Consider the following 16790-nt stretch of genomic DNA (forward strand, 5'->3'; position numbering starts at 1 on the left):
AGGTGTAGAAGGAACGAGGGAAGCCTGTTCTTCGATGTAGCGCCAAGAATTCGAGGCAGTCGTTAGTATGCTAATGAGTGTTCTCCGTTTCTTGGTTCGCTCCCGTAATGCGCGTTTCGGTAAATTATTTCAAATATTTCCCGAACTTCGTCCCCCTCCACTCTCTCATACACGCACATACATATACACGCACGCACACACACGCACATTGTTTCGGATAGACGCCTCTGGGCTCCGTGAGAATGGAGAATCTCTCTCTCACTCGCGGAGTTTCTAAGGAGACGCACGACGTTCTGTGTTGAAACGGAATAGAAGTAAAAAGTGGAGATAGATCGTGTGCGATTTGTCGACGCTCGTACCGACAATGTCAAAGTTGACCCTCATTTTTTCTCCTTTCACTGGACTATAAATGGAAAAGCGGAATTCTTTATGAACGCGCGAAGTCGTACCTGGTTCTATGTTCCCACTTGAGACTTTTTTTTTTGTCGTCTGCTGGAGAGTGTTATTGGACACTAGAGAATACCGTGTATAATCGTCACGCGTAATGGTTAAAGGTTACTTTGCTTGGGATTTCAAAAATTATTATAAGCTGGCTGCTATACTCATTTCGTCGATTGGCAGATTTATTCGAGTAACATAAAAGTTTGCTTATTCGTAAATCTGATAAGCTAAGACGTAAAACGAAAGATTATCTCTTATACATCTAGAAATATTGTATTGCCATTAATTACTATAAATTTCATCTAGAGGAAAAATAGTTTCATTCCGATGATCCTACTAAATCTGAAAAACTTTATCGTATATACTTAACGGACAAGATAAAAATCTCAAGCTTCGCTGTATGTAACTTATTCGAGCCCTCTAAACCAACTAAACGACAACGTCGTGACAAACTTCCCTTCGAGCGCTCGGAAGCGCTCAAACACATTGAACACACATACCAACGAAAACGACTTAGAGGTCGTCGCGTCGATGTGGATGAAAGATGGGTCGTCAGGACCTTTATTTCTTTGCCTTTGATTCTCACCTCTGGACTCTCGCGTCTCGATATCAGGCCCCGATGGCGCCGTTATATATCCCGGCGATAACATCGAAAACGCCGTGAGAGCAAACGTTCCAGAGCTCGGTATTTCTCTCGGGTTCGTGGCTGCCGTGTATACTTACACGGCCACGATGATAATATTAATTCCCCGAGCTGGTATATCGTTTTTCATACGATCTCGCGGCGGTGATCCACCATCATTAATTAAACATTCAATTCGTATGAGAAATTTTCACGATCGAGAGCGCCGGCCTCTCATCTCGCTCCGGGGAACGTTGACATGATCGATGCTGGATCAGGGGCGGGAAAAAGGTCCCGGGAACTCGGCGAACGGCGATTTGTCCTGCTAACGGGAACCTGGGTCGAAAAAATTCGCCTGCGATGATGTTCACCAAAGAACGAGGTCGTAATATGTGATTCGAGGTTTTTGTATCGCGAGAAACATTAAGAAAGTAGTACATAAATGCATTGTGATAGGAAGGATAAGTAGTTCGTACAGTTAACCCCCTTCCCCTATAGGTAAATGTATTTTCTCAAATTTCATAGGTCAGCCGAGTTACCTATGGTTCAGACTAATTTTTTTTTATTTTTATCGTTCTGCACTTCCAAAAGAATCTAACAAATTTGTGAGATTCGTTAATTACATTATATGGCAGAATATGCAACGCATTAACGAAATGCTCGATTGTTGGATCGAGGAATAACAGAAAATTTGGATTTGGCGTTTTGTAAGAAAGATGGGAGCGGACTGATATTGTAAGCAAGATTCTACTGCACATACAACCGTTCGTTAAGTCGAGTGCTCAAAATCCATTTGAATAAAAATGAAGATTCTTTTCGAAGGAATTCTCGAGTGAGATTTCTCGTGGATCGTCAACAGCCTAGTTAACCCACGAAGGATTAATTACCAGAGGTCCAAGACCACATTGGACAACGATTTATATCGATGAAGAAGTACGATAGTTTATCCCACGCAATATGTTAAAAAATGTAGAAATTTCCTTTAAATCGTTAAAAACGAATCGCTTAAAGCGATCTCGAAATATACATACACTAACGCAATAGCAAAGTGAAGACGCCGTAGGATGACCAAATCACAATTGCTCAAGAGTACCCATAAACCGAACCTGTTCCAAAAACCACACCCAGAACTTGGAACACCTCTCCGCTAGAAAACCACTAATAAACATGTAAGCGTCGCCGTCTTATCTCGGAGGTATCCAGCGTAGAACCCGGGCGAGAAAACCGTAAGAGGAAGGATGGATCGGAGCGCGTAACAGGTCGAGCGAGGAGAAAAGGCCGATCGCGGACAAGGAGGCTTTCAAAGACCACCGATAGGTATCCACACATAAATCCGTATCACGTGTGTAGGTCGTATTTTCCCTGGGTTCGTTCGATCCTAGAGTAGATCCCACGAGTAGAGAGAAGAAAGAGAGAGAGAGAGAGAGAGAGAGAGAGAGAGAGAGAGAGAGAAAGTCTAATTTACCTAAAACGCGTTATCTGGTGGCTCGGTCTGCGGGAAAGTAAACGCACGCGGCAGAAAACAGAGACAGCCCGTGGCCCGTGGTTGCCTTAATGAGGTCCAATTACTATCGGATGGGTCACTTAGTATGCGGTACCGATATTCCACGGTGCACCACATTAGTGGGACGGTAGACAAGGAAGGGGAGGGGGGAGGAAACGGAGTTGAGAGGAAAGAGAGACGAGAAGAGCAAGGGTCAACACCCTTCGGAGGGAGAGAACCGCGGTCTAACGAGAGAGACTCCACTGGCTTCGTCCTGTCGTTCGATTCGACTCGTACGAGTTCCCGCGAGCGCACGTGCGCCGAGGAATCCACCGATTGAATATTATTCGCGGTCCTTATCGATCGCTGCCGCCGCGGGAACACCGAAGGACATCGCGATGAAAGCGCAGTCCCCGCTTTGCTCTAACCATTCTCCGCTATTCTTGCCTGACGGCTCAACCTGGCCGCTTGTCGTCTCCGCGAGGTCACCATTTTTCACCCTTTCTCAACGAGGAAATAATAGATGCTCGAAGAATAAGAAGGAAAAGAAAATCGTTTAAACGTATGGTACAAAGAAATATGCTCTTGATTATATTAACGTGGATTTGTAGACTTGTCCATTTGTATCGCGTGGCACGTTGGAGGCCGTATTTCATAATGATCGTGACACCTGTATCAATATGTATCACTTTTGTCGCAGGTGTCTTACTATTGAGATACGTGTAATAAAGATTTTTTCCTATTGATCGCTATGCCGTTATTATAAATTGTATCAGGTGCGTATGAAGTGTCGTTTTTCTGACAAAGGGTTGAGATATACTGGGAGAATTCTAAAGAAAATAAATTCGAGGCTGAAGAAAAATAATACGTGATTCGTTCTGGAACAATGGCTAAATAAATCGAAGGGAATAAACGTTTAGCTCGGTGTTAACTGTCGCACTTGTGTAACGCGCAGTCGTCACTATGAACTTTTTTACGAATTACGTGAAATCTGTGCAAAGTTGCACTGACTTTTCCTTACATTACGCCACCGTTCTTACGTTCTTACGATTTACGAGCCTTTCCCTGGAAAATTATTTATTGAAAATAAAACGCCTCTTGGTTACACGGCTATTTGCATACTGAGCGAAACCTGAAACATTTATGTTTCCACGGAATCGCGGAATGCGGCGAAATTCGCGGATAAATTTTCCATCGTTCATTCGTCTCCGGCTTTCGATATTTTTTTCGAATTTACGCTTCGTCGTAGGTCTTCTTACTTCGGTAAAACTTCCCAAACTTTCTTCCATAAACAAATTTGGAAATAGAAAGTACTAATTTCTCACAGAGGAATGGAAAGTTAAAAAAAAAGAATTATTAAACCGTCGATCAGTTACCAATTTCTATCTCAAAGCTTGTTTAAGATATTAAAACTTAAAGTTTATCAAAAGTCGATCAGAAATAGAGTCGATAGGAAAGAGAGTGAAACGTTTCGATTGTCAGCCGTATGGTACGCGAGAAAAAGTTTCCGCCATGTGTCACGTTTTCGAAGACAATCGCGTTATGCCCACGAAACCGTCCTCGAAGGAGGACGATCTGAGATAATCGATTAGTCGCGCTCGATTCTCTCGTCCACTTATGGATTCGAGCCGGGCGAGCGTTTTTCGCATCCATCGGAATGGGACTTTCTCACCTTCCTCGCTGATAGTCCGACGTGTACGTGCCTGTTGTTCCCTGTCGCGATTGGACACGGCTTATTAAACTTCCCGCCTTTTTAAATCGGAGTGAACGCGATGAGGCGCGACTTCGAGCCGATACCGAAGACCATAGATTGCTGTTACTTCGATCTTTCGCCGGTGATTTCAACGAGTAGGTGAAGCGCCAATTTATCGTCGAATTACGTTTTCTTATTTTCCGCATTAATATTCACAGTCACTATTTTAAAATCTTGATTCCTATCGAATAACTTTTTTAACGGTACAAAGACAGTTCATAAGTGAACACGAATTTCGTAAGTTCAATTTCCTTGTTTTAACACGATTTAACTTTCTTCTTTTTATATGTTATTTTCCCTAATGTCTCTTACGCTATCGATCGAAAGTTAAATAAATAGAAAGATAAAGGAAATTTCTACTAGCTTTCGTATCGCTATTTACGAAATAGTAACAATATCGACAAAAAATTGCAATATTTATCTAGTATCGATTAAAAAGCAATTGTTCTTTAACCAGATATTGTTACTGTATTTAATTGTCCCGTTTAAAAATAAAATAATTGGATCGGCTATGTATAAGATGCTGAAGCCGTTCGGTAGCGTAAACCATCTTACAATACAATCCAGGTTCAAACGATGATTAAACAGATGCCTTACCTTGCACCCCTCGCAGGTGAACGCTCCGAAATGAAAACCGGCGGCCGGCTCGCCACAGACCTTGCACACTTGATTCATCTGCAATTATAGAAATTATGTTATTCGAAGGATAGCGGTGCGTCAGTCAGTTAGCGTGGCTCATCCTTGGCGAGATAAAGAGACGAAGAGGCCGTCTCGTATACCAAGCGGGGAGGAGGAGGTTAGTTGTGGAACAGAGAACGGATGAGAGGGAAGAACAGGGCGAGGAAGAGAGAGGGTTCGAGAGAGGGACGAACCGGTTCTCCGCGTTCGCTTCGATTTTTATTCCTCCCACAATATCTTACGGATGTTCGAATGCTATTTGGATTACCGGGAAGAGGAGAGCTTGAAAAATTATTCTCCCTCCTTCGCGAGCCGCTTTCTTTACGACCATTATCGCCCCTGACACGGTTCAACGTTGCGCTAATGCTTCAGGCATCCTCCACTCACGACGATCGATTTCGTTCGCGTTCTCATCGCGCCTGTCTTTATTCCCGCATTGTTTCGTTCGACGTGATCTTTGACTTCGGTTCGAGTACAGTTTGTATTTCCCCTGGCAGCCTGCGCTACGAACCATCGTTTCCATCGCGCCCATTCATCGTCGCTTCTTATTTAATAAACGCCCCTTCTCCGCGCGATTCGTCGCGAGATTGACGGAGGACCATTAACAGTTTTTCCGTCAACTCGACTCGACTGAAATTTTTTTTTTCTTTTTTTTTCACAGACAGATCCGTTGCCAGCAACAACCGTGAGTCGAATCAGAGGACTGTGGCGTTCATAAATCAGCGCTATCTCGGTAAAAGCCATCGGCATCAGCCGGTGCGCGCGACTCGGTGTCAGGGCGATGGTCGCGTTTCTCGGGTAAAACTGGAATAAAATTAGACCATCGATGATCCGATAAGGGAACCTTACCTATGAGGGGCCTCGAACGCACCTGGCTTCCTCTAATGTCGTTATACCACGTTTATCTCGGCCAAAGATGGCTGGCTCAAATCATTCGACCGACACGCGAGGCCTTGCGAAACACACCGAACCGAGCGTTTTCTAATATACCGGCTGAAAAAGGTTTAATTACATAATTGTGACTAGCTTTTTGAAATTCAACGGGGATGTCGAAGTTTCCAATTCGAGAGAATTATTCAGGCCTCTCCCGGAGAACCGTGTGTCGTTGCTCAAAAAATGACTATATTCGGAAGAACCATGGAAAACACGATTGCCTTTAAACCGTCGATCCTTTTTTAAACGTTTCTGTACCACGATTGATTCACGACGAATGTCAGCCGAGGATTACACTGGCAGCATTCGATAACAAGAAACTTGGTATCGCGGTGAAGAGCATTGTATCGCAATAACGAAGGGTAGTTAATCTCGGCAAAGACGCGTTTTTGCGGCCAGCTCGTCTTAACGAGAATTCAAAGTGAGCGTAATTAGAGTCTAGCCGCGACACGAGCCGCTTCTAATCGTCTCCTCGTGATTGTTCTTCTAAAGGAAAGTAGCTGGCGCCCGCGAACGGTAGGCTGTCGGTATTAAACGACGAACAGAGAAACGGAGAAACGCTGTGAAGCTTCAAAGGGTGGGAGACGGTCGAGGAGAGAGGGAGAGATAGAGAAAAAGAAGAGTCGACTCGCAGGTTCGTTAAGGTTTCCAAGTTTTTTCTCGACGCAGTTGTTTGACGCCCGCTCTTTCTTTCATTCCGCTTACTGATGAGCCGAGACCATCCTCTTTTCCTCTCCTTCGCCGCGGAGAAACGGACAGAGCTATAGGTGTCTCTTCTTTTTTCCTTTTCCGCCTTTTCTTCAACGCGACCATCTCGTGCCACGACAATGACCTACTCGTTCGTCCAGACATTTTCGAATCATTATGCCGGAAGTCGTTGCCTTCGAACACGCTGTTTGAAACGGTTAGAGGAGTTTCTTGCGTCTTTGGAATCGTTTCTTGCGACGTTCGAGCGATAAAGCTAGAGCGATTTCAGGAAAACGATGAATCGCTTGAGATGCCGAGGGTAAGTTGCAACTGTATCGTACGGACAGTAAGTAAAATCGCCTAATAAAAGTATCCTTTTAGCACCAATTTGTTAATTTATAATTTTTCATAGAAACTTCGCGTTTCTAAATTTTCATCACTTTTTTTGTAAAGTTGATGCGCGAATAAAGATTCCTTTTCTCCTTGTATTACTTACTTTTTCATCTAGCTCGAATCTAGATTCCTTTAGAACGAGTTGTATACGTTAGTGGTCGATAGCTTTAACGTTAATTGCTTCACGAAAAACCTGGAAGATTCACGCTGCGGATTAGCCTCGATCAAATGGCGATCTTTCGAAAGTAAAAAATTATCACTAGTTTATTACCAGAGGACATTTCACTGGCGAATGATGCATCAAAAGTAAGACGCGAGCAGTAAAAGGACGGTTATGTAATGGATTATTTATATTACATTTGATGATATAAAATACGATGCATTTGACGAGCAATGTGCTAAAAGCTGCAATATATTATACCATCTAAAGGTTGTATGCATCAACGAGACTTATCTTCCTTCGCCACAGTCTAACCATATTACGTAGATTTCATTAAGTCACATAGGATTTTTCTTCGTTAATCTTTCTCGCTATTACCTAGAAAAAAGAATTTGAATTTCCCATCCATAGATACGCAATATTATTCCACTAAACGTAACACTGGATTGCTCGAAAAAAAGTAAACCTTCGCTTATTTCTCACGCAAGTATTCGAATATTTATAGAAATCCTTTATACATATATTACGCGTGTCATACTAAACACTTTGAGATTTCATTAGTACCGTGCATGGTTATAAATTGGTAGCGCTGGTAGAGCTTAAAACAAACCAGGAAATGTACATGGAAGCTGTGAAAGTATCTATATGTTTCTTAGAGATCGCAAAAGTATTTAAACTTATATTCAATGGCATCATCTTGTACGCTTATTGTGTATTTCACACGGCTATTCACACCGCACAATATTCTTTTACCAAATCACCGTAAACTCGTCTCGTAACTTGTATAAATATTTGCAAATTGATTTCAAATTTTACCGATATAATCGTGTCTCGGGTCAATCAAATTTCGATATGTTTTATATAGCATACTCGACATTTACGTAAGCGTTCAAATAGCTTCATGAGCCACTGCGTACACATAGTCAATTGAAATCCAAAAATATTTCGAACTCTGACATTTGATAGCCTCGTGGAATGCTCGAAGCAACAAAATCGAAACACAATCCTGCGCCGGCCATAATTCCATTTCAAGGCGGCCAGAAACAGCGAGCGGAACGCGTGAGAATGCTCGCGGAGAGCTTTCGGGCTCGTAAGCGAGCGAATCTTTCTCTTTCTTTCTTTCGCTCATAAAGAGAGGAGAGAGACAAGGAGGATGAAAGGTTAAGCGGCGCAAAAACGGGGCGCGGAGCTAATATCGGGACGTGTTGTTTCCATCGATGCGCAACCGCGTGAGGAATATTCGAGCCGTGGCGTGCACGCAGCCAGACGTTGATTAACAGTGGTCTCGCGATTAACAGTAAATCACAGAGCGCATCGATTCAGCCTTCTCGTAACCGTATCCGTGGCCCGTAACCGACCGGTGACTATAACCAGCGAACGGTACCATTTAAGTAGCCGAGCCTATTGATTTTACAAAGGATCTGGACGCGCGTGCACGGACCGATATCGATTCTATCCCACGAGCTGGCCCCGATTCGGGCCAAGGCTGTTCTCTACTTTGCCAAGAATCGATCTTTTTGCCCTAAAGTGTCTCGCGAAATCTGCCATGTTTACGGTTAACCCTTTCACGGTACGACGACGTAAGGAAGAATTCAGAAATTCAATCATTTCTTCGTCGTCGTCTCATCTGGAACGATCGAACTAATTTGTAATTTACAAGTTGCAAATCGTAAATTACAAATTGCTAGTATCAGCGAATTTTCTTAGATAATGCTAATAAATAAGCGCTGGTGAAATTTTACAAATCGCAACGCAGTTGCTTATCCAATGTTTAAGTTGCAAAAGCTATTGCAGGTGTCTATAATCTGCAACTTATCAATTGTCGATTCATTAATGTTCGAGCTCCTAGTAGTTGTCTACGATGATGTGTATACTACCGTCTAATGAAATATTTGATCATTGTACGAAGGAAGATCTTTATATCGTTTCTAATATCGAGTAGAGAATCGTGATACTAGATATCACGACAATGGTAGGAATCCCCTGGTGTGCCAGCGAAACAATAGGAATTTCCTAAAGCATAGTCATCGACGCGCGACCTCCGGCATTAATATTCATATAGACCGAGCGAGGGGATTTACGGAAACGATCGCTCCACCTTCCGTGAAATTTCTTCCCATGGTAAAGGATTCCGGTTACCAGTGCTCGGAGCGGTCTCGAGCTCCACATCGGCGAAGAGACGCTTATCACGGGCACGAAGCATCAGATAACGCGCGAACTACCAGCCAAGGAGCGTTCCCGCGCATTTATATGCAAAAATACTCGAGGCCAGTGCGCCGCATCGAGAGAAGCAACAAGACCGACTCCATAATCTGCCCATCGACGTCTCATTGGTCCCGGCGGATGTTGTACAAAGGCGAAACGCTTCGAGGAGAAGCGGCTGGCTCGTGTATGTACACACGCGCACACCTCGTACCCTAGTTTCCACGAGTAGAGTCAATATTTGCTTGGCACTCGTTTGTTAATGAAGTCGATCGACCTGCTCCAGATATCGGTTTACCGTGCCAAGAGGTAGCTTTCCAACTCCTGCAACGAGAACGGTAACGATCAACGTAAAAGGGACAACGAATGGGTCAGGAACGGGAGAACCCCTCCTGTCATCGTTCCGCTCGTCCTGCGACGCACCACGCGCGTCTAGGGGCACGTCGAACGTTTACGCGCCATTAAACTCGAGTCCCGTATGACGTTTATCCCTTTATGAGAGTTTTTTATCTCGACGATCCCTTGGTTGACTTCCTGCCATTGTCCTTTCACCCCGAACAGTAACCCTTTACTTAACCGAGTTCTTGTATCTTTTCTTTAGGGAGCAGCGAAGAAAGGAGAAAATGGTGGCGAAAGGATGGAAGGGAGTGGCGGAACGTCATAAGAACATCTCGTAGATAGAACTAAATAGTTGACGAAATTTTACTAGTTAAAAGATACGAGTCAGCAGTACCGATAATATCAAGAAGTTTAGCGACGCAACGATTGAAATTTTACAAGTTGCTCTAGCTATTCCATATTTGATGAAAAATTTTAAAATTCTGAACGAGACGAAATAATCGATCAACTATCCTACTTGACGGAAAATTATAACTCTGGAAAAGAAATTTACTATAACTAGTAAATTGTTATGCAAAAAAAGAGTCTCGACGGTGAATGTTGAAATTTTGTATGATTATAGCTATTTGTTATTGATATATTATGCTTCGAATTATACATGTAAACTTCCTAAGAGTTCAAACGCGGATAAACAAAGGGACTTTCTCTGTTTAACGGACAATGTGACCTTATTTGTCGTTACGAACAACCGATTTGCCAGTCATTTCACAGACGGACAGTTAGAGAAGAAGAACGATTTCGAGCGTTAGAAATAGACACGATTATAAGAAAGGATTATTTAGAGCATTGAAGATTGACAGAAGAAGAGCGGTAGTTTAGGACGTGGTAAATCGATTCTCGATTTTCAGGTAAACCTTGTACAAAGCTTTGTTATTTATTCTTATTTATTGTTATTAATCATCGTTAATTGTTGTTTAACTCTGTATTTTATCTAAGCATTGTTACAATAAACTCGATTTTCAGACTTAAGAATCGATCCCTGAATTATCCGAGAATTGAACATTATACATATATGGATTATATACGGATTATATGTATAGCGTTATCTATTTATTATCACGTAAAAGTGTTCCCACTAAGCTTTTCAAAGAGTCAGCTTCTGTTCGTAGCAGCGTTCACTCAGTCAATTCCAACGAGGAAACAGGCTTAAAATTTTCTAATACACGAATAATAAATTCTCACTACCGTTATACGTATTTGCAATCCAGAATCGCTGATATTTCGTTCTTCCAAAATCCAAGAAGTCGATGATATTTCGAAATTCTAGAGAGAAAGAACGATAAACGAGAATACCAAAAAATCGACACCTTCGTTCGCGTGGTCGTTCGAAGAACTGAAATCAACGTCCATAATGTGGTTAGGCGCGTGTCGTTTCCATAGCTGTTTCGTTCCATTTCCTCGAAATTAATTTTACTGGACTGTAATAGAGGTGGGACACGGTCTGAGTAGGCGACAAAAAGCAAAGAACGAAAAGCGTGCGAGAGGATAATCGTCCAATTAAACGGTCTGGAATAATCTTTCGTCGATTGCGTTTTCCACGAGCGAGCGAGCCGAAGGAAACTAGTTCTTCGGTCGCGTGAACTGTAATTACTCGGTTGACAGGGGACCGTGATTGTTACAATTCTACCGGTCAAGCCTTTGCTAGAGAAAGCGTGGCGCGATTTAATTAATTGGCGGGTATATTAATTCGCGAATTTATGGCCGCGTTAAGAATGACCGCTTGATTACCGGGCTGCCGTTTGATATACGGCTAGCCATTTTTCTCGCTAAGTTAATGAGTTAATGAGTCCGCTCGAAAGAACGGGTCGATATATCACCGGCTCGTACTGTGCCGTGTATAAGCAACTGCGTCAAGGGAATTTCTCGCACGAAAGTCACCGCTCGGAGAGACGGTTGCTCGCGATCTTATCGTTCTGGCGCAGTTACGCGCGCGCGGCCACGAGCGCGTGGATCATGCGGCCTGGTTAAAATATACCGACGATTATGTCCGTTTATCGCCAATTAGGAGGAACAAACGGGACGATTCGGTCGCTTTTACCCGAGGCGCGACAGCTAACGCCAGCTTCCAACAAGGTCGTTTACTACTGCTTCTAGATTACCTTTATCGTAGGAAGATGGGTGTTCCTCCGCTCAAGGGAAATTCCTATGCACCTTGCTTCGCATTTGCCAATTATATGTAACGTATCGTTCCATTATAGAGGCTTCCACGAGTATTTTCAATGGAAAATGAAACACTCGGATAGAACTTTTAATCTTCGAACAACATGTTTTTATCGTGAATTAGGCAATTTGCTGAAAATAAGACCCTCGCGAAGCGAAGAATTCCAAATGATAAAACGAGGACTTCTACCGAACGTCGACTCTATGACTACACTACCGGTAAACAAGAAACGTTTGAACTATGTATACAATTGTCTAAAAATAAAACTCTTAAGAGGACAAATGCAAACGTATTCCTGAATTACTGAAAAAAAGTTTCTAGGCATTCGAAATTCCTTCGCTGACGAGACTCGCGAGAAGATAAACTGTAACCTGGCTACGATTACTAGTCGGTCGTTGCCAGACCAACGAAGAAATACGAGAAGTCTTCTTCGTCACCGCAGGTTGCCCAGCATCTACGATCTTATGAATTGTAAAGGGATGGAGATCTAGGAAAACGGACTCGAAAGGGAAACTGCAGTGTGTTGAGAATACGGCCGGGCACAGGTCGCGCAATTTGTATCGGCCTGGATGCGTTTTTAACGATCGGTTTGATGGATGATAGCCGCGCCTCGCTGGCACGTCGATCGAGTCCTTGAAAAATGATGCTCCAGATCGTTGTATACGCGTTCAGACACTCGAATCCACGACGTGTCACGCACACTCGTATGCGTGCTACGTGTATACGTCGGTTTCGAGCATATGGCAAGGGAGGACGGCAGCTTCTTTTCGGTTAATATGTTTTCGCGATCCATAAAGCGCCCGGTTGGGAGTCAAAGACAATTAATAACCTTCCGTAGGATCATTTATCGCGACAGTTTAGCCCCACGAGGCCGAACCTGGCTTCTTCTCTCTTTCTCTCGACGTGGATGCGTATTCGTGAAGAAGAGGTTCGCTGACGGACCGACCAGAGTATTGTTCATCTCCTTGGCCCGTGACCGATCCAATTTTTAACACCGTCTATACATATACCTTCGTTGCTCTTCGAACGATTTTCCTCAGCCACTCGAAGTTAATCGACGGAAACCAACCCTTGCCGCGTGTGGGAATTCTCTTCCAGGATATCGTGTATGGAATTCGTTATGCCGAGATATGACGAGACGAGGGGAGGATTTCGAACGATATTCATCGATGTAAATGGATTAAAAAGTGGCCTTTCGGGTTACATTTGCATACTGAGGAAGGTTTAGGGTAGTTTGATTTGGAAAGTATCTCTACGTGTTTTATCGAAACCAATGATTTTAAAAAGAAATCAGTTTAGAAGTATCTGCTCTATCGTTTTAGAAACACTACCCTTGACTTTTGTCAATCATTAATTTCGAATTAGTAAGGAAATTAGACGGTATAATCGCAAATACTTTGCGAGATATTTGTCAGGATCCAACGTGAAACTCTTGCTCGCCTAAGAAGACAGTTAATGACGTCTTGCTAAGAAAAACAGTAGAGACGAAACAAGATCAGGAGAGGGAACATCGAACACGCGAGTTCACCTATTAACTAGTGCATACATTAGATCATGTGCGTGACAACGATCAAATACGGTAGAGCTAAACAGAATTATCATTAACTAAAAACTCAAATCATCCTTCGTATTTAATCCAGTTTGCAACGCGAAAATATTTATAGACGGATTTCACATCTCTTTCGAAGAATATACGTAGTAAGAACAAATCATCGCGTGATTCCTCGTTTTAATCGCGTGCCAGTGATTTTCTTAAAACATGAAAAAACGAAATCGGCACATAAACAAAGTTCCTAGACCGCAACGAGGTTTGGTAGGGTTTATTAAAAAATCCCTGTCAATTTGCTTGACATACGGACAAATCGTCGTAAACCTCGATTAAATCGTTCGCCTCCGTTGATTTATTCTCGTCGATTTCGAGCAGGGATTTTATGCGCGCGCTTTTCTCGCCGCCGGAACGGTCCGTAGGTTTGCGTCGCGAGTCCCTGCAATTTAATCCTCCCTTTATTCGACGATTAAGCGCATCGTCGTTGATTTACGATATCGTAAACGCGCGACGCTTAAGGCCTCAGGGATATCGCGTTGAAATTGTCTCGGAAGCTCGAGCGTGCTCCGCTCGTTCGCAAAGCAAATCGAAAATTACGAAACTACCAAACCTGTCAAATGCTCTATGTTCGTCGTAGAATCTCGAAACTACTCGATCAGATCAATATCGTTGATCGACAAGAACTCGACCGAAATCTACTCATCTACGAAATCAATTCATCTTCGTTATATTACTGTAATTATAATCTCGTTTATGTATGTCATGTTTCAACTGTTAAAAGTATCATTCCTCTAGCTTCGTAGTTAATTAAGTTGTAACTTTATTCTCTACCGCGGTGAGTTTGCATGACTTGGAAAGATATAAATTTTTTATAACAATTTTACGTAAAATAGCAACGATGAAATAACAATAAAGTCAATTACGCGTTGCGAGTCAATTATCCTGACGTTAACTATTACGCGTTTCCGTTGCACGTTGCTTGTGATAAAAAATGGTCGTTAAATTTCTTTTCCACGAAAACTGCACTATTTTCCTGTGCACACACAGAATGACCAACTATTTTCCTTGACGTCCAAGAAGAGAGAAAATAAAAAGGTTGGAACACATTCTCGGTTACTTTCTAAGCAATTGACTAACTGCGTCGAACATACGCGATAAAAGCGAGTATTACCAGTGTTTCCCCATTTGGAAATGCAAATGGGAGGAAGCTACGAAGAGTGTAGTTCCCTGTAATTCGCGGATTATCGCGAATCGGACGGAGTGCATCGGTTCAGATTAGAAAAGTAACGGGTCGGCCGAATCGAGCCACTCTCTGTACCGTTAAACGCATGTTCCTGGGGACGTACTGTCGAGATAAGGAGTAACTGGAAAACCTGCCATATTCTTAACTTCTATTTTCCTGCATATTCTCAAATATTTCGATACAAGTTCAACGAATAAAGAAACTAACGAACAAATAAAACTCGGTAAAGACGTGACCGGGATCGAAGAATTTAGATTTAGAGGATCGCTGGACACGTGCGTTTCCCGCCAGAGAATACGGCAAAAAAGGAACGTGTAATACGAATTCGTGCGAAGTTTTACGATTTTAAACGTAGAGGGGTGCACGAACGAAGGCGAAAAGGCGTTAAGTCAGATCACAACCCCAGTCACCAAGGGTTGACATGCAAATGAGGATCGACGATTCCGAGGCGGCTTACGAGATCGTGACCAAGGGAAGCGAACCGTTAATTGTCTTTAAAAAAAAAAAAAAAGAGAAGAAAAAGCGGAATATCCCATCGTAGGAATTAAAGTCGCTTGCAGATTCTCTGGCGTCGATGAAATCCTAAAGCTATTATTTATATTCACGCTTTCTCCCGATGAGACGGTCGTTTTCAAAGTTCACTAGCTAATATACCGCGAGCAACGTGCAGTTTTTTACGGACTTTCTCCTAAAAAACCAGCTCCAAGGCTGCGTAATCCGCAAGATTGTAGCCTCGAGAACACCGTGCGTCGATACGGAGCGAATTACTTCTTTCTAGGAATTACCGTTCTTTCCTTTAAAATACACAAAAGCAAACGTTAAAGGAGGCGACACGCGGTTTATTTTCAAAGGCCGTCGAGAGCTTCTCCCCGTGTACAAGTGGGTAATAACCGTATGAAAGGGTAACAATGATGGCTGACACACCGCAACCAGGCCAAAAAAAGAGAGAAGGCAAAGGTAGAGAATGGAGGGGGGCAATAAATATATTTTGACATGGGAGAACCTGGTCCGGGCACCTATGCATAATAATTGTAACGCTCCGCTCGTTTCGTCTCTCTTTCTCTCTTCTTCCTTCTCTGTCGTCGTACACGTGCGTGTGTGTACGCTTCCGCCACGTCTCTTGCTCGCCTTTATTCCACGACGAACGTGTCGGCTTTTGTGCAACTCGAATTACTTCACTGTCTACCAGTAGGCAAATATTATAGCAACAGGCAGCCACGAGGGGTGACGATAATGTTTTCATTTACGACTAACCCCAGCCGACCGCATCGTTTCTATCGCTGGCGAGGGTTTCGAAAGCGCGAAGAAAGGACACTCGAAGAGAGGATACAAAAGGAGTTTGCGGCTGATGACCTTATCGCGACAGGATAGGAATAGAAATGGGACGTTCAGTTTGTTTCGAGAAGCGTTAGGTTGCTTAAATTCTCTCGCCAATGCTAGCTATACTTCCTGCTCACTATGTAACTCAGGAATCAATTTCAGGAATCAAATAAAAATGTATTTGGACTTTGTACATCTTTGTAAGTTGATAATCGTTCGATAATAAATGAACACCTTTGAATTAAATCGTGAAAGATAATACGTACAAAATGCAAACGTCTATAATTGTTTCAATGTTAACGAGAAAGGATAGATTTAAAATAATAATTGGACGATAGCTCTTGACAAATTTTGTATAATATATGCTTTGTAACTGAAAGTCCTCGTACCATTGGATCTTCCGTAATTCGGGTCGTAAGGAGCGGAAAAAGGTAAAGTAGGATAATTATAGGCCAGGGGTCGCATTGTCGGTACGATCGATATCATTGAAGAAAAATGACAGCTCTACCGTTTCTACGATACAACGGAGCAAAAGCCAGGTTCGTTACTTTTAAAGATTTTTCAATTTCGAGATAATACGTCGCGTTTCGCTTTATATTCGTCAATTTACGAACGAAGAAGTATCAAAGAAAAAAGCGATTGTAATTCTTGCAGACATCTCTAGACAAGTTTTTAAAGAGGTTACAGTTGTAATTAGTTTTAGAAATTAATTACAATTTGATCAACGTTAACGAAGAAACGTGTATTGAAAAAAAAGTTTCGCAAAAGA

The 16790-nt window shown here is 42.7% G+C and overlaps 1 protein-coding gene across 4 annotated transcripts in view; it reads right to left on the bottom strand.

Moving 5' to 3' along the window:
* LOC126928806 (protein embryonic gonad-like) overlaps positions 1-16790 on the bottom strand; it is a 117801-nt gene that overhangs the window by 21886 nt on the left and 79125 nt on the right. For 3 of the 4 annotated variants that reach the window (XM_050744626.1, XM_050744628.1, XM_050744629.1), the window contains one exon: positions 4897-4974. In XM_050744626.1, the coding sequence (XP_050600583.1) occupies positions 4897-4974 (78 nt within the window). Of the gene's footprint in view, positions 1-4896; positions 4975-9289; positions 9677-16790 lie in introns of all 4 variants that reach the window. The other variant, XM_050744627.1, reaches the window with a different exon arrangement.

This window comes from Bombus affinis, chromosome 2, assembly GCF_024516045.1.
Source record: "Bombus affinis isolate iyBomAffi1 chromosome 2, iyBomAffi1.2, whole genome shotgun sequence".
NCBI lineage: Eukaryota > Metazoa > Arthropoda > Insecta > Hymenoptera > Apidae > Bombus > Bombus affinis.